This window comes from Delphinapterus leucas, chromosome 8 (assembly GCF_059928025.1).
Source record: "Delphinapterus leucas isolate spDelLeu-1000000601 "Yukka" chromosome 8, BTC_Dleu_Yukka2, whole genome shotgun sequence".
Lineage (NCBI taxonomy): Eukaryota > Metazoa > Chordata > Mammalia > Artiodactyla > Monodontidae > Delphinapterus > Delphinapterus leucas.
Genome location: NC_143136.1, coordinates 56153811 through 56180105, shown reverse-complemented (window position 1 = coordinate 56180105; position 26295 = coordinate 56153811). Strand labels below are relative to the sequence as shown.

The 26295-nt window shown below is 39.6% G+C and overlaps 1 protein-coding gene and 1 long non-coding RNA gene across 10 annotated transcripts in view; one reads left to right on the top strand and one right to left on the bottom strand.

Annotated features, from left to right (window-relative positions):
• The window catches only part of LOC149748562 (uncharacterized), a 144782-nt gene extending 128752 nt beyond the window's left edge, over window positions 1–16030 (bottom strand). Inside the window, exon 1 of the long non-coding RNA XR_016393992.1 lies at window positions 542–16030. This is a non-coding gene — a long non-coding RNA (uncharacterized LOC149748562). The remainder of the gene's footprint in view (window positions 1–541) is intronic.
• The window catches only part of HNRNPA3 (heterogeneous nuclear ribonucleoprotein A3), a 23907-nt gene continuing 13484 nt past the window's right edge, over window positions 15873–26295 (top strand). Inside the window, exons 1-12 of one of the 9 annotated variants that reach the window (XR_016393988.1) lie at window positions 15909–16043; window positions 17993–18115; window positions 18205–18351; window positions 18443–18653; window positions 18988–19077; window positions 19161–19256; window positions 19351–19431; window positions 19923–20063; window positions 20938–21060; window positions 21150–21219; window positions 24020–24093; window positions 24941–25673. Coding sequence is in view for 7 of the 9 variants with exons in the window: in XM_022570111.2 (XP_022425819.1) it covers window positions 15972–16043; window positions 17993–18115; window positions 18205–18351; window positions 18443–18653; window positions 18988–19077; window positions 19161–19256; window positions 19351–19431; window positions 19923–20063; window positions 20938–21060; window positions 21150–21202 (1137 nt within the window). In the remaining 2 variants the exon portion in view is untranslated. Of the gene's footprint in view, window positions 16044–17120; window positions 17150–17992; window positions 18116–18204; window positions 18352–18442; window positions 18654–18987; window positions 19078–19160; window positions 19257–19350; window positions 19432–19922; window positions 20064–20937; window positions 21061–21149; window positions 21220–21312; window positions 22454–24019; window positions 25674–26295 lie in introns of those variants that run through there. The other 8 variants (XM_089915994.1, XM_089915995.1, XM_022570114.2 and 5 more) reach the window with 8 other exon arrangements.

Below are 26295 nucleotides of genomic sequence, written 5' to 3'. Positions count from 1 at the left end.
GATTGGGATTGACATATGAACACTATTGATACTATGTATAAAATAGATAACTAATGAGAACCTACTGTATAGCACAGGGAACTCTACTCAATGTTCTGTGGTGACCTAAATGGGAAGGAAATCCAAAAAAGAGGGGATATATGTATATGTATAGCTGATTCATTTTGCTGTACAGTAGAAACTAACACACCATTGTAAAGCAACTATACTCCAATAAAAATTAAAACAAAAATCAAAGTCAAGCTTTAAAAAAAATTATAGTAAGACTTAAGCAAGATTTCCAGATTTATATATTCAACATCAATGATATATTTAATATCTATGAATATTCGAGGCTCATTATGAAGGTAGTAGAATCACCTAAAAGTTGCTTTTATTTGCTGTAATAGAAACTATAAACATGATCATCTTCTTATTTCATATCTGTGAATAGTATGATTTAAATAATACAAACTAAAACAAAAATCTATCCTGTATAAATATTCAGTTAATAATTACGGTGTAAATGACTAAAGTTTCATCAATAAAGATGAGGCCTCACCTGAGTTTCATTCCTTCTCCGAAAAGTGCTTCGTTTTACGTAGTCCCAGATTTTTCCTATTCCTTCTTGCCACCTCAGTAGTATATCAATAATCGAAAGAACAAAATATGGTATAAATTAATAAGGGAGTTGGACCACATAATTTCTAATATTTCTTCCAGATCTAATATTCTAAATTCTATTATAATAAAATTTCATAAATAATATAAAGGGAATTAGAGGAGAAAAATATCATCATAGCAACAGTGAATTAACTGAAACACCTGAGGTGTAGAATCCTTTCTGTAATCCAATCAGGCAATTCTTTTTGGATGGGTTTGAATATATATGGAACTTCATTATTACAAAGTAAATTATAGTAACTCAAAAGAACTGAGGCCCCTAGAGAGTAAGTAATACACTCATGGTTACACATCAATCCAATGCAAATTTGTTAAAATCATCAAATATCAAGGGAGAGAAATCTTTAAATAACATTGTTAGATTATGTTTGTCTGTCTTAGTTCAGGCTGCTATAACAAATACCAGAGACTGGTGGTGTTGGAGCTCGGGGCAGGTGGCCCCAAAATATGCCAAGGTGGCATACTGGTTATTTTGAATTAAAGTTACTTAAGAGACAGCCAATACAAGAAGGACACCTTGACCCTCTGAAAACAGAAAATAAATCTCCCATGTGAAAGGTATACTCCCTGCATCTGGAGGTAGAGAGACATCCTTATCACCAGAGATAGGGAATTCAGGGCTAAGAAGCCTATATAAACAAACCTTGTTACTTCTTTACTCATTTACTACCCCAAGCCCAAACTCAGATTCTTCACTAATTAAACACCCAAGCCTAAGTTTCTTTGTCTTGTCAACTCCTCACAAATTTGTTTCTTTGTCTAAAAAGTATAAAACCTTCTTGCTTTTAAACTTTTTGAGGATCCTATTTCTATGAGACCTCCATACAGTACAAATTAACATTTTTTCCTCCTGTTAATGTCTTGTGTCAATTTAATTATTAGACCAGCCAAAAGAACACAAGAAGGGTAGGACTGAGGCTAAAACCACTGAAGATAGCTAAAACCACAGTGACTGCCTGTAGTGCTGGCTTGATCTATGACAGGCAGTTAGGAGAAAGCAGCACTGGAATGGACTTCATGGGCCACCCAAGGTATTGGTTTACAAGGCTCTGTGTTGCTAGTTTACTGGGAACAATGATTTGAGTACCTAGCCTGGTATTAATTGACCCAAAGTGTTCCTGAGAGCAGACTGGAGACCCAGGAAGGCTGGGGGTCTGATTCAGTGGAGCACTGAGCACCCACCAGCTGAAGATGTGATTACCTACCCCATCATCTACACCTTGTAACACTGTTTTACCTGTCAGTAAATAGCAAAACTCATTGAAGGAGAGTCAGTTTTTTTACATTTTAGAAACTTAACTCGGGTTAACTATCTAATACAATTCTAACTTTAGTAGTTACACCGGTATGTGCCCAGTTTGTCTTTGTTACTTACTATAAGGTCTAGACTAAGGAATGTATAATTTCAGAATTGAGAAATCAAGGTCATTTTTTAGCCAAAAGGAGAAGAACTCAAAATTATTTCAAATTGGGGGATCAAAATTTGTGACAATTCTTCCTCATACATGGAATCAAGTGTTCTGAACATGTTAGTACATTTTGAGGTTCTTAATGCTAATTGATTTTTTATTAGGCTGTTTGAGTCACTGCTTAGGTGTATTTGAACCTTCTCTTCCCCACACCCCCAAAACATTTTTATTGCTCTATTATTTAATAACAGTACTTTCTACTTTTTAAATTGTCTTATCCCGGGACTTCCCTGGTGGTGCAGTGGTTAAGAATCCGCCTGCCAATACAGGGGACACGGGTGCGAGCCCTGGTCCAGGAAGATCCCACATGCTGCAGAGCAACTAAGCCCGTGTGCCACAACTACTGAGCCTGTGCTCTAGAGCCCACGAGCCACAACTACTGAGCCCACATGCCACAACTACTGAAGCCCGCATGCCTAGAGCCCATGCTCCACAACAAGAGAAGCCACCGCAATGAGAAGCCTGCGCACCACAACGAAGAGTAGCCCCCGCTCACTGCAACTAGAGAAAAGCCCGTACGCAGCAATGAAGACCCAACACAGCCAAAAATAATTTTTTTTAATTCTAAAAAAAAAAATTGTCTTATCCCTAATAGTGCTAGTTAATGCTTAAGATAAATCCAAATTTAAAATATTAATGAAGTAATATATAAATTTTATTTCCAGAACTCATTAAAACTGCTTTAAATCTAAATCACAACATATTAGAATATTTATAATTACTCTTTTCATATGGTTCATATGATATTATCTGATTTAAGGGACATTACACCAAGACATAATTAACCTGCTGAAAAAAAGTACAGTAGGAATATAATTATAGTATGTAGATAATTAAAATAATAATAATTGAAGAAATCTGAATTATAAACTGAAAAAATTTAATCTGGCTTTACTAGTATATCTAATAGATAGTGTTTAAAATATTCTAACTACAATTTTAAAAGACCACGGTAATACTTAGACTGAACATAATTCACAGTTGGTATTGTAAGCTTGAAGTAAACACACAGCATATGCTAGTTAGCATGCTCTATGAATAAGCTACAGGATGTAAACAAGACCAAAGATGTGGTATCATCGTAGATTCAACAAGGTTAGCCCTACCAAATGCAGACCGCTTGTATATTACAAAAAGGAAAAGAGAGAGAGGGAGAGAAAGTGAGACAGAGTGAAAGGGAGAGAGAGAGAGATCATTCAGGGTTCCTTCTACTTTGTTGCAACAACCCTTTACATTGTCTCTCCTATTATGTCAGATTTCTTCCTAGTAGTCTTGCTTTGTTCTGTTACATTTACTCCCAAGAACAATCAGAATTGCACTTTGTTTTCTACTTGCAATTTTGTGATTGTCATAATTGCTGCAAGGGACTAACCAAAAGCACAGATTTGTCATATATACAGCAGAGTAACATTGTTTGAATTTAATATTGCTCAACCGTAAAAAAAATTCATTGACTCAGCTTTCACCCATTTGTGTCTGTCATTTCCTATGGCTTTAAGGTTGTTTCCATTGTATGAACTGATAACACACTGAAAGTATATTTATTCATCTACTAACTTTTGGGGTTTTTTTTGTTTGTTTGTTTTGTTTTGTTTGCGGTACGCGGGCCTCTCACTGTAGCGGCCTGTTCCGTTGCGGAGCACAGGCTCCGGACGCGCAGGCTCAGCGGCCATGGCTCACGGGCCGAGCCGCTCCGCGGCATGTGGGATCCTCCCGGACCGGGGAACGAACCCGTGTCCCCTGCCCCCTGCATCGGCAGGCGTACTCTCAACCACTGCGCCACCAGGGAAGCCCTCATCTACTAACATTTAAAAATAGGTTACCACCATCTATATCATGCTACATCGACATCTATATCATGCTACATCGACATCTATGAAGAATCAATAAACATCTATTTCCTATGCCCAAGTAGACTCTTTAGGGTTCCATTTTTCAGCCATTTTCTCCATTTTGTTCTATGACTCATAATAATAATATATAATAGCTAACTTTTTTTAGTTTTTTCTATATCATGTTTTAATTAATTTAATCCTTATTTTAAAACCTTGTAAAAAAAACACAAAACAGGACTACTAGTAAGAAATCTGACATAAAGGAGAGACATTACACAAAGCTGTAGGGACAAAGTAGATAGAATGCCAAAGTCTTTTTTTTTTTTTTGGTAAGATGCAGGCAAACAATCTCCATTTGGTAGGACCAACCATATTGAACTTTATATTGATAATATATCTCTAGTCTTATTTACATCCTGTAGTCATGTAGTATGAGGCAGGTACTAGTATTATTGTCTCCTTTCATATTAAGAGTGATTAAGTAACTTTTCTCAGTTTACTTAAGGGATAGTAAAGGGTAGTGCTGGGGTTCAAATCTGGACAGTCTGGCTCCCAAATCCTTGCTGCAAATCACTACATGATGTGGCCTCTGTACCCATGTGTCATAAATTGAAGGCCAGAGCAAAGCAGAATCCCCTCTGAAACTGAACGCATCAGAGGTGCACACATCTCAAAGTATACACCCTCACCTGCCGCTACTCCCAAGAGGCAGATCCCTCAGCAGGCTACAGGTCCACATCCTGTATCAGATTCTGGTCAAGGCCTTTCCTACTCCCCTTATCCCTGTCTCCAGGCTCTTCAGGCAGCATGATGAAGAGAGATATCCATCACACTCCCTCCTTGGGACTCATTTTCTGAAGGAAGAAGCCATTTCACAAGTAGTTTGTGGTGAAGACAGGACAGAACCAGTCTTCTTCCCAAGACTATAAGATTGAGAATACTCCTTTTTTTTTTTTTTTTTTGGCTGTGCTTCTTGGCTTATGGGATCTTAGCTCCCTGACCAGGGATTGAACCCGGACCCTCGGCAGCAAGAGCGTAGAGTCTTAACCACTGGTCCTGGTCCACCAGGGAATTCCCATTAAGAACACTTCTTTGTTACATTCTCAGCTAGCAAGACCCATTTCCGAGCCTCTTGATGTTCTCAGAACTAACCCACTTCTGACACTCAATAACCTCCCCTGGAGTTGCCCTTGGGCTGCCCAGAGCCCCCCACTATGACCTTCCACTCAGTACTCCCCTCCATCTTAAAGTTTCATTCTTCAAACGACCTCTCTTTCTGTGGCAGAAAGTGTGAATTATCCCAAATATCTGAATGTCCCTTCTTCCATAATGACAGAGCTCCCATTTTCTGGCCCCCTTGCAGTTAGTTATGGCCATGTGACTAAGTCTTGCCCATATGATATGAACACACATTGTGTGTGCAATTTATAGGAAGTATCCTTAAAGGAAGGTGATGTATCCTTCTTTCCCCCTTTCCTCCTGCCTGCTGGCTGCAATGTAGATTTACTTTCTGGCATGAAGCACAGCAGATAGCAAGACAGAGGAGCCTAAGTCTCAAGTCTCATGAAATGCCATGCCAGTATTGGACTGACAACCTTGTGAACTAAAAAGACTTCAGGAACATGATAAAGAAATAAACTTCTCCCTCGTCTACTATTATCTGGAGTATTTTTGTTACTTGCAGGCAACCTTAACCTAACTATTCCCCCTCTTTTTGCTATTGAGCAGAAAGACTCGTGGATTTGTTAATACGAACAGAAGAGTATCCTCTCTATACTGCAGAACTTTGTGAGCTGGTCCCTCCTGATTCAGTGAATATTAAAGAAATTTGGAAAAATCCTCTCTTAAGATAAAAACACAGCTTGCAAGGCCACCAACATGTATAACACTATTTTTGCTTTCAGAGGCTTTCAGAGGTGAATATCATGTAGCTTTTTCTTTTTGTGCCCTTTCCATTTCAAACCCTAATCTCCCAGTTCTGCCAGCTAGATCAGCACCTCTGCCAAGCAGAGCAGAAATTATGTTCTGAGAAAAGCAAAAGAGAAAGTCACAATAATGGTTTTCAAAATATTATCCCATTAAATTACCTGAAGGAAAAGAGTTAAGTCTTGTTCTCGTGCATTCCTTAAGCCATTTCCCATCTACATAGCCACCAAAATTCATCTTTTTAAAAAGACAGATAAAGTCATAGAGACAGAAAATAGATTAGCGGTTACCAGGGCTGGGAGGAGAAGGAAGGGGGAGTCATTGCTTAGTAGGTACAGAGTTCTGCTTGCAGTGATAGAAACTTTTTGGTAATAGGTAGCAGTGATAGTTACACAACATTGTGAATATAATTAATGTCAGTGAGTTGTACCTTAAAAACAGTTAAAATGGTATGTTTTATGTTATATATATTTTACCACAATAAAAATAAACCAACAAATAAATAAAATGCCAGAAAAAAATGTCCATTAAGGGAGTAGAGCATCATGCCCACCCCTAAAGCTTCATATGTCTCTTCCTACACTACTCCTTTTTATTTTGCTTTCTAATGTTTATGTATACTTTTGGAGGTTAAAGAATGTGCCTGAGACATGCTGCAGTGGTAACCAGCTTTTTTTGTTTGCTCAGCTGAATAGCTGTACATAAAAGCACTTTTCTTAGTACATGGTTTCTCCCATGTATATTTAATAACGTGGGGGTAGGAGAAGTGACTTAGCCTCTCACACCAAGATTCCTTTTACAGAGAGAGACTTTATTTGAGCAGAGCTCTGAGATGAAAGGGAACCAGAGCTGGGGAAGGCACCACTTCAGCTATTCCATACAGCAAAGGAGAGAGAGGGAACACCTGAATTACATTTGATCCTGTCAAACCCACCTCCCTGATTAATTTACAAAGTATTTTCCTTCTAGGATTGTATATAATTTTTTTTTAATTTATTTTTGGCTGCGTTGGGTCTTCATTGCTAGACGCAGGCTTTCTCTAGTTGGGGCGAGAAGGGGCTACTCTTTGTTGCAGTGAGGGGGCTTCTCATTGCGGTGGCTTCTCTTGCTGCAGAGCACGGGCTCTAGGTGTGTGGGCTTCAGTAGTTGTGGCACGTGGGCTCTAGAGCGTGGGCTCAGTAGTTGTGGTGCACGGGCTTAGTTGCTCCTCGGCATGTGGGATCTTCCCGGACCAGGGCTCAAACCCATGTCCCCTGCATTGGCAGGTGGATTCTTAACCACTGTGCCACCAGGGAAGTCCCAGGATTGTATATAATTTTATATAGTTGTAGGATTAGCAGAATCTCCTTCATATTTTTGTAACCTGGAAAGATTTATCTAAATCAAGAAACCCAAAGCTCCTTATTTAGGAGAACTAAAGCATATTTTTAAAAAGTTCATGGCTGGAAGCAAATGACACTACATTAACTAAGGCAATGATGGTAGAAGGACCAGATGAACCAGAAGAAAGGGAAATATGAGGAAATTAAAAGCAACAAATAAAGTAAACATATCTAAAATCTAAGTGGGGGGCTTCCCTGGTGGCACAGTGGTTGAGAATCTGCCTGCTAATGCAGGGGACACGGGTTCGAGCCCTGGTCTGGGAAGATCCCACATGCCGCGGAGCAACTAGGCCCATGAGCCACAACTACTGAGCCTGTGAGTCTGGAGCCTGTGCTCCGCAACAAGAGAGGCCACGATAGTGAGAGGCCCACGCACTGCGATGAAGAGTGGCCCCCGCTTGCCACAACTAGATAAAGCCCTCACACAGAAACGAAGACCCAACACAGCAAAAATTAATTAATTAATTAATAATTTAAAAAAATAAAATAAAATCTAAGTGGGGATCTAAGCAAATAGAATGTAAAGAGGTTGGGGATTATTGAAAAAACAGGCAATCCTGAATGACTTTTCCATTCTTTAAGCCTTCACAGAGAGTTATTTAAATATCCTCCATCAACAATGTCTTGAGTATTACTATATTCACAGCAACATGAAAGTATTTGTCCTTGCTTCTACAAGGAAGGATATTTCATAACTGCCACTCAGGGTAATTGAATCTTCTCTACCTTTTACATGTTCAATGTGATAAGACTGTAGCCAGGGCCAGAGATAGGTAGCAGAATAGGAATAGCTATTATGGTGTGACTTGTTGAAAGAGCCGCTGTCAAAAATCAAATTCCTCCACTGACTTGCCTCAGTGGCCCAAATTCCCACCCTTTGAAAATGTTTGCTTTGAGTCAAGGTATTATTGTCACAAGAAATTTTCTTAAAATATAACTCTCTCATAACCTAAAGCCATGGGACTCATTTGTCAATGTGAGCTCAGAAGGCCATGAGGAATAAGGCACAGGACAGCTAAGTTTCTGTGTGCAGAGGGACCCATGGTCTGCTCTCTCCCGGTCTCAGTCAGAGGTCTCTCATCACCATACACATTAACATGCTTTTCTAATTTAATAGCCCATATTTCTACTGATGAGTATCTCCCTTCAATTTTAATCATATTCATCCTCATTCTTCCTACAAAAATAAGCAGGCAGTTCTTAATTTACAAACAAGCAGTTCTTAATTTACAAATATAGTAATTTCGGCCTCCCGCTGCCAATAAATTCTGAAAAACAGTGGAGCTATTGGTGAATCTGGGGCTCTGATAAAAGCAAGAGAAGGCTGCTCCAGTCAAGATGAGCCTAGGCTGGCTGAGTCCAAGGACAATCCCACTGGCCTACCTATATAGAGGCCACTTTCTCCCTCTCCTCATCCCCAAATCTTTTCCACATATTGCCTAAAATCCACTATAGAGTTTGCTTTGATTAATAAAATTCAAGTGTGCCTGAGAGAGAGTTCAAGTAAGCTCTTTAAGACTAAAGGGAGCATGACGAAAAGTACACAGACGCCAAATTGGAGGCAATTCAAATATCAAAAGGAATAATGACTGCAATTAACTATAAAACATTTAATAAATAAAAAACCCATGGTAATGTGATTATATAAGAGGATGTCCCTGTTTTTAGGTTATGCATGTTATATTAGGGGAAAAGTGTCATGAAATTTGCAATGCATTTCTATACAGATAGATGAAGAATAAATGACAGATGGTTATCAATTGTTGAACCTAGTTGGTGGGTATAAAGGTGATTTTTGTACAATTCTTTCAACTTTTCGGTATTTTTTTTTTCTATAATAAAAAGATTGGGGGAAAGTAGCCCTGAGAAAAATTAAAGGTCTGTCAGTCAATTCGGGTGTTAATCTCATTTCTTTCAATCAGATGAAAGCTGAGACCAACTGTACTGACGGCAACACCCCCCCCAAAAAAATTCTTTTTCTTATAGTCTTACACTTCATACTATTTTCATTTTGTGTGTGCACTGACCTTTCTCAGCCACATAGAAGCCAGGTTGCTGCGTGTTGTTAAAATTAAAATAAATCAAAATTAGGGTGGTACGGGTAGTGGTGGTATTGGCAAGCTTGAGAAATAAAGATAAAACTGAGGGCTGGCCAGTGATAGCTACCAAGATATCACAGTAAGAAATGCCAGATCCAAGTTGTTACTTGGGGCACTCCCAGTTGCATGAAAGTAATCCTGTGCTGGGGAACCTGTCCACCAAAATTAAGTTCATCTTATTTCTAGGGCTCCCATCTCTCCTTCCTCTCACTCCATCTGCCTAGTTCCTTCCTAACATTTGACTCCCATTTCATGTTGAGATTCCTCCCAGATCCATTCAAAACTCTGTGACTTGCTCCCAGGACTGGAGCTGACAATTCACCCTCAGCTTCTCCAGTTCTGAACCCCTCTTGCCCTAGTATTGCAGTTCTACCTACCATTCATGTAGGATGGGATATGAATTTCATTAACCAGACATCAATATCCCATGCTTGAGGGTTCTCAGGCATGTATACCGTTCACATTTTTCCCAGGGAAAGTGGCCACTCCAGGGAGAGCAATGGATACACTTCACAAAGTCCCTCCAGAGGTTCCATACCTCAGTGTTAACAAAACCTTATGGGAGGGAGAGGAGGAAATGAAAGAGGGAAGGCTCCAAAAGGAAGCAGGGACAGTACTGAAAAAGAGAATCAATGTTCTTAATAAAGACAAGAGAGGAGAACACCAAAAGGAGGGATAGGCAGTAATGTCAATCCCTGGGTTAGGGAGGTGTTAATGGACTGCATGCTTGTGTCTCCCCAAAATTCATTTGCTGAGATCCTAATCCCAATGTGGTGGGCCTTTAGCAGGTAATTAGGTCATGAAGGTAAAGTCCCCATAATGGGATTAGTGTCCTTATAAAGAAGAAACACAAGAGCTAGTGCTCATGCTCTCACTGGTTCTCTCTCTCTCTCCTGCTCTCTGCCATATGAAGACACAGTGAGAAGACAGCCATCTGCAAACCAGCAACAGGGCTCTCACCAGAATCTGATCATGCTAGCATCCTGATAGGCTTCCCAGCCTCTCGAACTGTGACAAATAAATGTTTGTTTTTTAGTTCACCCAGTCAATGATATTTTGTTAAAGCAGCCTGAAATGACTAAAACAGGAGGATTAACATTGAGAATAGGGAAATTAATTTGACAGCTAGATAGTCTTTTGTGACTTTGGAGAAAGAATTTCCATAACCTGGGGCAGAAACTAGATTCTGAACACATAAGGAATGAGTGGCTGATGAGGAAGTGGAGGTAGATCACAAAATGAAAAATGAATAAATCATCCAAAAGAGACTGAGAGCCTGCTCTAGACAGGGCACTACACTAGGCACCAGGGCCAGCATCAAGGTTGTACAGGGCCCTGCATTCATAAGGGTCCTGGCTTGGCTTAATGCTCAGGTGTCACCGTCTTGAAATTTTTAATAATTTTTGAGGAAGGGGCCCTGCATTTTCATTTTGCACTAGTCCCACAAATTATACAGTAGGTCCTGCAGAGCACTGAAGGGGACCCAAAAATTTCATTCATTGTTCATTCACTTATTTATTCAACAACAAATAAATGAATTGCTTACTATGAGCCATCCAGTCTCTGGAGACATGATGAAAAAAGGTAGCGAACATGACAGATGCATGACGGAAAATCTTTTAAGAAAATGTTGTTACTTCCAAGAATATTAAAATGTAAATACAGCTATGACATGACATTCTACCTCATCTCCTTAGTTGTTGAGGCTATATGGCCCCGGTCAATTTATTCAACTTCCTAAGCCCTAGTTTACTCACCTAAAAAAAAATGACAATAATAATAAGGCCTACTCCTAAGGTTGCTATGGGAATTAAGTGAGATCAAGAACATAAGGTGCTTACAACAGTGCAAGGTACAGGGTAAGTGTTCAATAATGTGAGTGACCATGGTGAATTTCCAGCAGCCAGAATCTCCTGGCACATAGTAAGAGTTCAATAAATGACTGGTTTGGTAAGTGGGTGGTAAAAAGGAAATTTCAGATCTAGATAGTTTTATATGTTCTGTAATGAAACAGATATGGCTATGTATACACATTTATATATACTTAAGGCTTTGATTAGGCCTAGAAGAGAACATAAAAGCGTATGTACCAAGTTACACTGACTGCAGTCAAATCTGTGTAATAGGATTTGGGGGGAGAGATGTTTGTTTTGTTTTGTGTTTTACTTCATATACTCATTTAAAAACCAAGAATTTAGAAAAATAAAGCTATTAGCATGTTCTGAATATAGTGGCAGATAACAAAGCTTATAGTATATTACAATTCCTCCCTTCTAAGATTACCCTCCTCCTGTCCAAAATATTTTCATTCAATTTCTCTTTTCTTTCTTTCAGTTCTGACTCTGTCATATTTGCTCTTAATTTTGGAAAAAAAAATCACCGCCCTGACCTGTAAAACAGCTTCCTCATTTATAAAATGAGGCACATAATACAGACAGAGCTTCCTAACTGGTGGACTTTGGTGTGCTGGTGTCCTGAATGTAAGTGAGAAATTGACCCCTCCTGCACGGGGCAGTTGAGAGCTGTCGGGGGCAGCCAGAGCCCTTTGGGCTGCTACCTCTGGCCATGAGCAGCCTTGTTTAGGTCTCCTCAGGCACCTGTGCAGAGCAGTCTGAGGTGTATGCCAAAGAAGCAACCAGCACTTACAGTTCTGCTGTCTGCATGCGGCCAAGAAGATGCCACATCTGGCATCTATCTGCAAAGCATCCCACTGCCTGTCATGGACCGAAGATCCTGGAGCCAATGCAGGAGACCCATGGGGCACAGCACACAGCCTCAGGGGTAATCTGTCAGGGGATGAGAGAGGAGCCTTGGCAGAGTGTAGTTTTCTGGTGGGCTCAGCTCCAGGCAATGCCTTTAATATCTGTCTAAACATATACTGGCCATCTCTATCCCTTTGCAGCAGTACACTCTTTGAATAGGGCCCAGGTTAGCTATTGACAATGCATGCGTGTTCTGAAAGCTAGAGTTTCAATGTGGAAATCTTGATATAAAAATGTACTAAAAATGTACTATTGGGATTGAAATTCATTTGCATTATCTTATGAAATATTTGTCAATAAACTAAAAGGAAGAGTTGTAAGAATTGTTATTCTTTAAATATAATTACAATTGTACTTGTTTGCTTTTTTTTTTTTTTTTGCGGTACGCGGGCCTCTCATTGTTGTGGCCTCTCCCGTTGCGGAGCACAGGCTCCAGACGCACAGGCTCAGCGGCCATGGCTCACGGGCCCAGCCGCTCCGCGGCATGTGGAATCTTCCCAGACCGGGGCACGGACCTGTGTCCCCTGCATCGGCAGGCGGACTCTCAACCACTGCGCCACCAGGGAAGCCCCCAATTGTACATTTTGAACGGTTGTATAAAATGGTTTTAAATATTTATCACCCACTCTGACTCTTAGGTGATCAGAGTCCCTCACTGATAATTACTATTCAGAATGTGAGTTTATCATTAAAAAGTCTAGATCATGGGCTTCCCTGGTGGCGCAGTGGTTAAGAGTCCGCCTGCCGATGCAGGTGACATGGGTTCATGCCCCAGTCCGGGAAGATCCCACATGCCGCGGAGCGGCTGGGCCCATGAGCCATGGCCACTGAGCCTGCGCATCCGGAGCCTGTGCTCCGCAACGGGAGAGGCCACAACAGTGAGAGGCCCCCGTACCGCAAAACAAAAAGAAAAGTCTAGATCAGAAACTGAATAAAGCCATTTCAACTATAAAATCTAATATCAAAGTATATTCACAGGAACAAATTCAATTCGATTATTAAAACATGTGAAAAATTTTTATTTGAAAGTTTTATCCAAATTCAATTTTTAATATCTTCCCTAATACACTGTATTTTACTTTATCATAATTATGTAATTTAAAGAAAATGTGATAATTTTTTTTTACCATCATTTAGATGCCTCTAAATCTCTTCTTTTATGTAACCTGGTGTGCTGCACAAAAATTAGCATTTTCTAGGACTCCCCTGGTGGTAAAGTGGTTAAGAATCCACCTGCTAATGCAGGGGACACGGGTTCAATCCCTGGTCCGCGAAGATCCCACATGCCGCGGAGCAGCTAAGCCTGTGCGCCACAGCTACTGAGCCTGTGCTCTAGAGCCTGCGAGCCACAACTACTGAGCTCATGCACCGCAACTACTGAAGCCCGCGTACCTAGAGCCCGTGCTTGGCAACAAGAGAAGCCACTGCAATGAGAAGCACGCGCACCGCAACGAAGAGTAGCCCCTGCTCGCTGCAACTAGAGAAAGCCCGTGCACAGCAACATAGACCCAACGCAGCCAAAAATAAATACATAAAATAAATTTATTTTTTTTAAATTAGCATTTTCTCTATGTGTTGTGATGTGAAAGAAGTTGAGAGGCCCTGATATAGATTATTCATAAAATCAGTCTGCCACCCCATCCCACCTTAGGACCCTTGTCCTCTGCTCCCTACCCCATATACTCTCTGTCTCTCACATTTCAAAACCAGCCAGGGTTACAAGGATAGAAAACAGCCAAGGTTCAAGTCTGTGTCCAACAGGGTCAAGAACTCCAACAGGGATATTTGTACGAGATACCATGTGGCCCCGGAGCTGGAGAGGAGGCTTAGACAAAAGCATAAAAAATAGCTAATGTCTAAAAACTACAGAATCTGTGTGAACAACATATCTGGGAGGAATCCACATTTTACTGTAGGACAAAAGACTTGAACAAATGGACTGACATAATGTGTTCCTGGATGGAAGTACTTAGTATCCCATCCCCCACCATTTCTCAAATTAATATGAAAACTTCATACAATTCAAAGAAAGAATAACAGAAGTTATTGATTAGAAATAACTTGGTTAGAAAACACCTAGACAAACATGCACTAAAGTGAAGCCAAGTGATCAGTTTTCTTGCAGTTTCTCATAGGTACCTTGGTTTGAATACCATCTCCCTAAGGTCTTTAATGTCACGTTTTTCTACATACTCAGAAGTGACCAAGTTATTCAAGACTATTTCATAGTAATCAAACTCACAAAGCTTTTACATATTAACGAGACACTAAGAGTAGAAATTTTCCCAATATCTCAAGTACTATTGTTGGCTATCAGGAGTACCTGATAAGCAGAGTATGTAATAATTTGCTTCTGATAATAGAATCAGAGCAACCAGAGGAGGGTTACTTTGCTTGGAGGGTTGTTTTCATCCAAGATACAGTAAGGCCTGGTGACTGGTTTCTGCCCCAGAACAGAGTACCTTTTGTTCGTGTCTCCCAAATCAAACACTGTTCCACTTGGGCAATGCTAGATAAACATCAACAAACTGTTATTCTTTGTGCTCATTTTCTTCCCCAAACTCTGAGCTGACCATTCCCCACTGGTTAACAACCTGCTTTTCAAACAACTTAGAATATAACTGATTAGATTTCTAATCTTTCCAAGGGAGGGCCTGATCAATTCTAAACGAGATGCTTGTATGGAATGCTACATTAAAATATAGGGCATTTCTTAGCATGGTAGGGAGACCTGTCAACTGTGGTCACTTTTACCAGCACCTTTGCTTCAATACGGATCCACAGATTATTACTTTACAGCTGTCATAGGTGTTGAAGATCACCAAATCTTATCCCCATTTTCATTAAAAAAAAATTCTAAAACTAAAGCTCAGTCAGGTCAAATGACTTAAAGTCACTTGGGAGGCCAAGAAAGAATTAGATCAACTCTTTGATCTTGTTTTACTTCACAAGTGAAAATAATTAGGTAAAAATCACTCGCGAATAGGGAGTATATCTGGTGGTCTTCCTTCTAGCAATCTTGTAAATCATTCCTTAAATCCAGTCCACGAGAACAGTTCCTTCGGCTCCTTCCACAGTAACTATAAGTGTAAGAAAATAGTACCGACAGATTTCTTGAGATATCAGTGAGTACCTAATTAACTGACCTCGACCAGTCTTGCCTCAGCTCATTAAGGGTGAAATTTCAGTGTTTCAGCCACGTTTTGAGGCCTTTCCAAGATGCCCATGATTCACATATGTGTCAGGGATTTTCCGTGCGGGCCCTCACAGTGGGCATCCCAGTCACGGACACCAGGCCCTGCCATTTGGAAACGTGCGAGGAGACGCCGAGGGGCCGAGAGGGCTTTCTTACAACCCTAAAGTACAAGAAGGGAAAATGTGGTTTTACTCAGGCGCCTGAATGAAATGAATTCGATAATGGTGACAGAAAGGCCCACGCGGGGGAGGGGAAAGAAGCGCGAGAAGAAAGGGAAACAGGCCTTTTTCTCCGGTGACGCGCGGTCACGAGGCATTCTCCCGACGTGGGCACCGACCATTGGCGAAAACCTAGCTGACGTCCTTGCAGCCGCCCGGGCGCGAACGGCGGCAAGGGCGGTGCCGCACTGGAAGTTAGCGAGGCGCGCGCGCTCCCGGGGCCTGCCACGCCCCCGTCCTCTACCAACCAACCCGCTCGTCCAGTCCCTCTTCGCGCCCAGCTGGCCACGCCCCTTCCCAACTCGCCCCTCCCCCATTAGGCCGGCGGCGCGCGAAAAGCGCGTCACGTGACGGCTAGCCCCGCCTCTTCCTCTCGGTCCCATATTGAACTCGAGTTGGAAGAGGCGAGTCCGGTCTCAAAATGGAGGTAAAACCGCCGCCCGGCCGCCCCCAGCCCGACTCCGGCCGTCGCCGTCGCCGCCGGGGGGAGGAGGTATTAGGGGGAGAGCGGGGGGTTGCTGGGTAGTGGCCGGCAAGGGGGGCCGGGCTCAGTGGGAGTGGGGAGGCCGGGTGGACTGGGTCGGCCCTCCCGCGCTCTGCGTTGAGACGGGCGGCGGGAGGGGGAGGGGAGCGGGCCTCGGAGGCTTCCTTGGGGCTTCTCGCCAGCCTTGCCGCCTCCTTGGGCTGCACAAGTGGTTCCTCGGAGGCGCGGTGTGGCTGGGGAAACCTCGGGAGGGGAGCTGGCCCGCCGGCCGCGCGGCCTCCCATTCGAGGCCGAGGGCGGCATGGCGGGCCTCGGCGGGAGCAGTTGGGAGGAGGCGGTGGGGGAGGGGAGGGGACGAGCAGGCACATCCGGGCGAGCGAGCAGGCGGGCGGCGGCCACATTGACATTGATCCGCTGCCGCGTTACGAAATGGCGCATTGGCACGCAATGGCCGCCGCCTGGCTCCGCCGCCGGGAGAGAGAGCGTGGGATTGGAAGGAAGAGGGAGGAGGCGGCCCAGCAGAGAATGCCGCAAACGGTCTCGAAGCTTGGGGCCTAGTGCTTTCAGTGATGTTCTCCCAACGCGTTTCCAGGCCTTAAAGATCGCTAAGGAGAATTTTACGTCCCGTTCTGTTCCTCGCAGCACTCGGTTGAAAATAATTTTTTTTTTAATTTTACTGTATTAAAGTACTTCTTGATCTGCCGTTTTTGCTAAAGTCCTTAGGTAGCTTCGTTCCATGTGGGTGAAGTGCCCCATCTCATAGAGTGTGGATGTAAAATAGGAAGTTGAAATTTTTTCACCTTCGTTTTTCCTATTCTGATGGGTCGGCTCAGGTTGTACTTTCTTGTAATTTTGTTTCAGAGGACTGCAACCAGAGTCGAATTTTTCATTTGTTTGGGATAATTTCATGTGGGTTATTGTTTCTTTCTCTCAACTTTGTGTATTGTTAATTAGATGTATTTAACCGGGACTTGAAAAGATGAGACTAAGTGAATAAACGCTTTAGGCTGTTAATCATTTAACATTTTTTCGTGGCATGTGACAGTCTCTTCTTCATATTAAATGCCTTAACGTCTCTACTTTTAGAAGACACAGGAAGATCTTAGAATGTAAATGTGAGTGCCTCTATTTAAGGACTTCGGATGAAAGTTGTCTTAATGCATATATGTATTAAGTGGTAGTTATGTGATTTGTTAAAGAACTAGTTAAATTGTAAAACAGTTCAGGCCATATCTTAATTTTTTTTAAATCTCAATTTCTTTTTTACTGTGTTCCTTGTCAGACAGTATACCTAACGTAAGTCCAAACTGCCCTTTTTGTGACCCAGTAAAATGTTGGTTTTGAAAACATTTTTGGCACGTGGTACAAATGCAAATAGAAAATTTTTACGTGGCTGGTTTTTTCCATAGTTTTTTTGGGGGGGGAAATGCTGGTTTAGCCTTTCATTGAGAAACACTTATTTTCACCTTTTTATTTGCTTGAAAGTGGTGAATTTCTCCATTCTTAAGTTGTAGTTCACAGTCTTGTGGTTTATAATTATATGCTTTTGGGGGTGTAGACTCAGGAGGGAAGACGAGAGAAGAAATGGCATAGATGAAACACTGCATTTACAACACTTCTGGTTTCTTAGAAATTGGTTTCTCAGTAGCCACTTCTAAAATAATCTGTCCCCAGACGCTTGTAGTTGTAGCTCAAAATTTCGGGACTTTTGATTCTGGAATTATCTTGGGCTTCAATTTAATTTTTAAGTGATGTTGGTATTTCAAAGTCTGGTTATAGGTTTTCTTGGTCCCTTTAATCAGCTGATGTGTGTAATCCTACTCCAGTTTTTAACTGGAGAAAGTGTTAATGGTACAGGAATTTGATGTTAAAAGTTTATTTGTAGACTAAAAGGCTTGTGCATCTTTGCATTTACCTACTAAACGAAATAATTAAAGTATATTGGTTTGTTTCCTCAGGGTCATGATCCAAAGGAACCAGAACAGTTGAGAAAACTGTTTATTGGTGGTCTGAGCTTTGAAACTACAGATGATAGCTTAAGAGAACATTTTGAGAAATGGGGCACACTTACAGATTGTGTGGTAAGTTATTAAGGGAACAAAAGGTTCTTGAAAGAGGGCAGAGGACCTGTTTAGGTGTGTTTCAGTGCTTTAAAATTTTTGTTTTGTAGGTGATGAGAGACCCCCAAACAAAACGTTCCAGGGGCTTTGGTTTTGTTACTTACTCTTGCGTTGAAGAGGTGGATGCAGCAATGTGTGCTCGACCACACAAGGTTGATGGGCGTGTAGTGGAACCAAAGAGAGCTGTTTCTAGAGAGGTATTTTAATAATACCATGTTGTGTGACATGTGAAATTGTTGCAGAATTTTTGAGGGTTTTTTTTTTAACTTACATATTTTTTATTTGTAGGATTCTGTAAAGCCTGGTGCCCATCTAACAGTGAAGAAAATTTTTGTTGGTGGTATTAAAGAAGATACAGAAGAATATAATTTGAGAGACTACTTTGAAAAGTATGGCAAGATTGAAACCATAGAAGTTATGGAAGACAGGCAGAGTGGAAAAAAGAGAGGATTTGCTTTTGTAACTTTTGATGATCATGATACAGTTGATAAAATTGTTGGTAAGTAGCAGTTTCTCAGAACTTGAATGAGAAAGCAGAAATGGCTTCTTAGCTCTCTACTAAACTTGCTAAATCGCTTATAACTTTTGTATTGTACATAATAATAGCATATAAAGTGTATGGTTTAGTTTTCATGAAGTGACTATACATGTGTAACCAGCATCTGGATCAAGAAATAAATGTTACTAACATCCTAGAACACTCCCTTATCACTACTCAGCCACTACCTTTTTGATGTTTTAATAAGTTATATAGTGATAAAGGATATCATTTATGTGTGCTTTTCCAAACATCAAATAACTTTTGTTTGTTTGTTTGATTAAACAAAATTTAGTTCAGAAATACCACACTATTAATGGGCATAATTGTGAAGTGAAAAAGGCCCTTTCTAAACAAGAAATGCAATCTGCTGGATCACAAAGAGGTGAGTAGTACCATATATACATACAAAATAGAGATGAGTAATGTTTGTAAGGTTCTTAAAGAACTTTCCTGCCTGTGTTGAAGGTCGTGGAGGTGGATCTGGCAACTTTATGGGTCGTGGAGGAAACTTTGGAGGTGGTGGAGGTAACTTTGGCCGTGGTGGAAACTTTGGTGGAAGAGGTAGGACAGTTACCTTATTTCTAAGAACATGTCTACCTAAGGGTTATTCGTAAATTGAATATATTCATTTAATTCACACTTTGCTTTTTTTCAGGAGGGTATGGTGGTGGAGGTGGTGGCAGCAGAGGTAGTTATGGAGGAGGTGATGGTGGATATAATGGATTTGGAGGCGACGGTACGTTTTTTAATGTTTGATATTTTGATTTTGTTTCTATATTAAGAATGAAAGTGTTTGTTTACATTTTCCTAATTTAAAACTTGTGTGGCTTGACCATTAAAGTGTGCTTTTAAACTAATATCATGGAAAAGTAGACCTTAAAGCCCTAAAGATTTAACATTACCTAGTTCTTTTTGGCTGATAAGATTTATTGTACTAGCAGTTGAGGTGGAATTATAGGTCTCAGAGGAGACTGTTCACTATTTTCCTTAGTGAGATTTTTAAAAATTGAGGCAATTTTTTAATATCAAAAGATTTAAGCATTCATCTTAATTGTTCCTAGCCCAGATTCTTGCTGTTCTATTAGCCAGGTATTACCAGGCTTTAGAGTGTTAAATCAATTTATTGACCTGTTTTCTGGGGGCTTAAAAGTACGGTAAACTAGCATTCAATAACTTGACCCTCTGTACATTTATATTTTTGTCTGACAACCCAATTTGTTGTTCTAGGTGGTAACTATGGCGGTGGTCCTGGTTACAGTAGTAGAGGAGGCTATGGTGGTGGTGGACCAGGATATGGAAACCAAGGTGGTGGATATGGTGGCGGTGGTGGAGGATATGATGGTTACAATGAAGGAGGAAATTTTGGAGGTGGTAGACTTTCACTTGTTTTGAATATTTAGTAGTTTTTATAGTTTCTTACAGGTGTTTAAAAACATGTTAAAACAGCATTTGGTCAAATTTGATGTTTTATAATAGAAAATACTCAAATGGTGGGAAATTAAACTGTTCTTATTTTGCTGGCAATTTAGTAAATTGGCAAAGTGTATTCAACTCTTATTTTTGTATTGAAATGGACATTTATCGGTAATGTTTGTTGCCCGAATTTTAGTTAACTCTAGGTACTTTTAAGCTGCATAGATGGGAACTGTAAATTGAATGTGCAGACATGTTGAATTGGGTGTCATCTGGAGTCTAGGTGACAAAAATACTTTGAGTCTTAATATGTCAGGTGTGTTGCAGACTCTTAAGCAGCTCTGCATCATTCCACGATGCTATAAAGAACTTTGTTATGAATGCACTGAGTTTTGTTGAACTGTATTGATGTATCAACAACAGGTTTTTCTTAACAGTGAACTTGAAATGCTTTTTTGTCATTGATTTAAAAGTTAAACGGTATCAGAATTACGGTGAATCAAACACAATTTTGATGCTATTTAGTGGTATGAAGGAGAGAATGTGCTAGGGTGTAACATCTAATATAAACAAAATACGGTAGCTGTCTAAATACATAGTCTTTTGAGCCAGCTTTCACTCTTTGTTTTTCCTCTCCTGCCTATGTTTGAGGCCTGCTAGTGGGCCTCTGTAGTGAAAAGAGTTTGGTAGCTCTGTAAAATCTCTTTTCAAAGCGTTGTGTGTAAGTGTCAGAGCACATGCTGCCACGATTGTCAAAAGATAACGAGTACGTATATTAAAATAGGAAAATTGTGTAGGTCAGCCACAAATAAAACCTTTGTAATTTCAGGTAACTATGGTGGTGGTGGGAGCTATAATGATTTTGGAAATTATAGTGGACAACAGCAATCAAATTATGGACCCATGAAGGGGGGCAGTTTTGGTGGAAGAAGCTCGGGAAGTCCCTATGGTGGTAAATAATTTTTTTTTCCTATAAAAATTTTTCATAGCCTTTTAAATTAAAAACTCATGTGTTTCTTTAAAATCTTTGTATGTTACCAGGTGGTTATGGATCTGGTGGTGGAAGTGGTGGATATGGTAGCAGAAGGTTCTAAAAACTCAGAAGAAAAGGGTAGGTATCTTTTAAATTTTTGTCATGATGATAAAGAATATGTGGAACTGTTCACTGAGTGTAATAATTTTTTTATCCTGTATTATTCAACAGGCTACAGTTCTTAGCAGGAGAGAGAGCGAGGAGTTGTCAGGAAAGCTGCAGGTTACTTTGAGACAGTCGTCCCAAATGCATTAGAGGAACTGTAAAAATCTGCCACAGAAGGAACGATGATCCATAGTCAGAAAAGTTACTGCAGCTTAAACAGGAAACCCTTCTTGTTCAGGACTGTCATAGCCACAGTTTGCAAAAAGTGCAGCTATTGATTAATGCAATGTAGTGTCAATTAGATGTACATTCCTGAGGTCTTTTATCTGTTGTAGCTTTGTCTTTTTCTTTTTCTTTTCATTACATCAGGTATATTGCCCTGTAAATTGTGGTAGTGGTACCAGGAATAAAAAATTAAGGAATTTTTAACTTTTCAATATTTGTGTAGTTCAGTTTTTCTACATTTTAGTACAGAAACTTTAACAAAATGCAGTTTTGAAGGTGTTTCCTTGTGAGTTAACAAGTAAAGAAGATCATTGTTAATTACTATTTTGTATGAATTTTGCTAAAGTTAACTGTAAAGAAACACCTGCTGACTTGCAGTTTAAGGGGATCTATTCTCCCCATTTCCAAACCATGAAATGAATGGGCTCTGACATGTGGAGAGAATAGATATTTGTATGTTTGCAATGTGTGTTTTAGATAATAGAATTGGGTATTTAAATTAGCATATTTGTGAATTTAATAGCATTAAGATTTACTTCAAATGAAAAATCTCAAAATTCCTATTTGGTTTTTGTGCATTTTCTTTCAAAATGTAATCATATGATTTTAGTGTATTAGCTTTGCTGAGAGTCCTAGCTGTGTTTAGAACATCTCCATTCTACATTCACCTTGGTCACATGTGAACTGCTGCCATAGTTTTATTTGGGTGTAAAGAATGTCTCCTGCCCTCTGTTTAAATTCTGGAAAGGGATAGTGAATGTTTTCTGTTTCCTCCTACCTTAAGAAACATTCTTAAAATCTTCAAAATACAGGACCACTAAGCCTGCTCTATCTGAGCGAATTAGTGGCTACCTTCTTTTTTTCCTTTTTAAAGCACAAGAGGCCCATAAATCTTCAGTTATTTTCCTTGGTTTAATATATATTTTTTTGATACAAGCTCTCAGAGCAAGAGAATAAAAATCATGCATTGTTGAACCCTTAACTGGCTGGCATGCTTTCCTGTTTGTACCCTCTGCATTATACTGGATGAAACCAAGAATAGTCTAGATATAATCATCCCAAGTGATTACTGCAGTAGAAGTGTAGCACAGTTGCTTAGTACAAACAAGCTTTTCACTTCCTCAAGACCTGAATTCAAATTTGGATAGTCAGAGTTTATACTCACTAAAAATCCCAAAGAACACACTGTTATTTCCATGTGTATGCTTGAACCTAAGTCATGTTGGTATGAGTTTACAATTTGTTTGGAAGACCCTGGTTGAGAAGAGTCTTCGATAACAAGGTCATATATATATATATATATATATAAACCAATGTCTACTGTTTTGCGCCAGCTAGTGCTTAAAATTTCATTCGAGCCCTAAGTATGTGCCCTGCTGTTATTATTTCTTCGGTAGTTGAACGTTAAATTTGAGATTCTTATTTTTGTTTTAAGAAGTACTAAGCAAAACAAGCAATAAAAGGGGGGATGGGGCGTGCTAGTGTTTGAATATGCTCTCGTTGCTCTAATTCTGTGCCTCTGTGCATTAATATTTGGATGCATGCAATGCCAGCATGGAAATCGGTCTTCACAGACACTGCAGTTTTCCAGAAAACACTCACAAACCAATAAATGTAACAGACATTCCATTTGTTAATGGACATATGTGAATAAGCAGTGTAGAAAATAGGCTAATTATTAGAAAATGGTTAAGTCTTTAACAACTTCAAGTGTTGGTTATATAAATGGACACTGTCAATGTTCATAACTTAAACCTGGGTACCTGGTCAAAATAATGCTTGGGAAACATTTTATTAAAATTAAGCTAAATTGTCTCAAGTTCTTTTATTCATATAATAAAGGTTGAAGGAATGGGGGAGATTAACATTTCCTGTTTCTATGTTTGTGAAATTGTTTGACACAACCTTGACAGTATCCTTTAATGGCATATGAGGTTAATTTGTACTGTTAACAAACTTTCTGTGTTCTGGAACTAGTTTAATAGTGAAAATATTGTCAGTAAGTTGATGTTTGCAACCTATAAGCAGGTGAAATCTGTGTATGTGACCTGTTTATAAGTTGTATTAGCTTAGTTCTTGTAAACAGTGTGGAAAAGTTAAGCCATGAGGAGAGCGATTTAACCAGCTTTAAAGGACCTAAGATGTGCTTTTTAAGCACAGTGTGGATCAAAGGAGACTCACTAAGACAGGACTTCAGCAGCCTTTTGAGTATGGACAAGTCAGCATAAATAAAGAATGACAAGGCAGCAGCAAGAGCTTCAACTACAGAGAAGTGAAGGCATAAGATACTATGGTGATAGTGAGCAACTTTCCAAAAGCTAGTTAAATCTGCTTATTACAACTGAAATATCGAAGAAAGTCTAGCAGGAAGGAGCTCTTCGCCTTTTGGAACACCAATGAGAGATAGTTGGCCACAGTCACTAGGTCTAGCATTTAGACCTGCAAGGAAGGGCAATAAGCATTAGGTAAGGCTTGAATTTGAATTTTTTCACTAATTAAAGAGTAATTTTTTGTAAAGCAAGGTAAGAGTAATTTTTTTGATTTGCAGGTTGAATGAGAACCCTACTTGCCTAAATGAGGAATGTCTTTCCTACCATCTTAAATACGAAGGTTTCTGGCTGGGTAAGGTTTGTAGCTTACACTAAAGCCTGATGACACCATTTGTTTCCCTATAAATTTATATTACATATTTTAAAACTATTAGATACATTGGCAAAATTGTTCAGCTGAAAAGTTTATCTTGGAACCACATCGAACACATTTTAAACAGTTTTAAAATTTTCCCTGCAGTAACCGTGAGTGTTCATCTTGAGTCAGATATATACAATTCATTGTTGGTGTCTTTAGGATAAAGTCAATTTTTGACAAGAGAAGGAGTGACCAGGTTTTTTTAAAGAATTTTTGTAATAAGCATGACATGTAACAGAAGCATTACGCTTCAGTACTCATTCTAGAGAAAAGAAAATCTTGGAATGAAATTTCAAAACTCAGATCATACAGATATAAAAATGGTCTTCGTTCAAGTGGCCTCATACATAAATAAGTTCTCTCACATACGACTTCAGGGAATTATTTGGACTAATAGGATAAACTTTTGGTTCTTTTTTAGGTTTCTTTGTGTTTAATCTGTTAATCAGAGGCAGTGGGGGCCTAATTCCACTAAAGCTCCTTTTTAAGACAACCTTTCCCAAAGAATAGTTAAAATATTACCCAATTACTACACAAATCAGATGCTGGTTGTTCATAAGGGCTATTATTGCTGCCCCAAAAGGGCTTGTTAAAATTTGAGGTTTGATGTTAATTCACTTTTTAAAAAAATAACACTTTGGGGGGGACAGATGGTTAAAATAAAACTAGTTTCTAAATTATAGTAAGTCAAATTATTTATATACAGGAGCAGTTAGGTTGCCACAGATTTTATTTTCAGAAAATAACTGGTTGGGTCTCTTTCTGTATCTATCTAAATCAGGACTGAATTTCTACACACCACCATAGAATGAAGTGTTGAATAAGGTAAATAGCCTTTTAATGATAATTTTTCTTTACAACATGGTTTTTAATGAAGCAGACTTCCTAAGATAGGAAATATTTTCTTTTTTAAAGGCATTGTTCTTTTGCAGTCCATCTCCTTTATGAAATAAAGTGATTTTACTTAAATGTAGTTCCACTGTCATTTCTGAAAAATACGATGCTCTTAAGTCATAACACCAGTAAACGAAGGAAGTTATACAAGGGAAAAATGGTCAAGGCAAACCTTAACTCATTTTGTCAAAGCAACTCATAGGTTACAGCTTCCCACACTACATTTCTTCTGAAAAAGCTCATTTTACACTCATGTCCTAAAGAACAAAAACTATCTGGTAACAAAGACCGTTTGTTAAGGAACTGAACAGTTGAAATACACTTGGTTTTAAGAGTTCTAATATGTAAGTCACCATTTGAAACATTTCTAATTAAATGCCAGTATCTCTTGGAATTCCAGTAATTGATGTCACAAAGTAGTGAGTAAGCATGCTAATGTGCAGGGGTAATGTAAGGATTGTTAGCCTATATAAATATTCAAGATTACTTTTAAATCTCAATGTTTTACTCTGATTTATAAGACTTAAGAGGTGGTCTGTAATGGATTCAAATGTTTCATTTGTAGTATAATGAAATGTTTACAGAAAGAACTTTTTCATTAAAATATTTTTAGAAATGTGTGTGTTGTTTTGTCACTTCACAGTGTTCATGTGACTTAAATGCTGTATAGGTGGACATTGCATACTTTACCAGTAAGTAAAAAACAGGAAACTTGGCATGAGCCTTCACATTATCAGTTGATTTAAAGGATGTAGATTTTATTCAGTGGAAAACAGATCACATGAGAAGTAGGTGTGGGGAAAAAGCTTATTGCCACTTAAGGATTTAATTCTTAAAGGACAGAATACATGAGATACTTGGGTGATTGGTGAGTCAGTGAACTAACTTTGGAGAAAAATTGTGGGTAAGGACAATTATGTGAACGGTAATTTGGGAGAATGGTGAAATGAGGGTTCAAAATGTTGGAAGGTACTGTGTGTTTTTTGTTTTTGGAGGTACTTGGTTTCTTAATCTTGAGAAAGGCAATTGAGCATTTTGTGGTGTGAAGGTGGGTTGGGGAGAACTTTAATAAAATTAAGTAGTAAACTATCGTTATGCAGTTTAACCCAAGTGATAATGTGTCAGTTTGACAAATTGAGGGAATTCCCTGGCAGTCCAGTGGTTAGAATTCCATGCTTCCACTTCAGGGAGCCCCAGTTCAATCCCTAGTTGGGGAACTAAGATATTTTGGGCAGCACACCC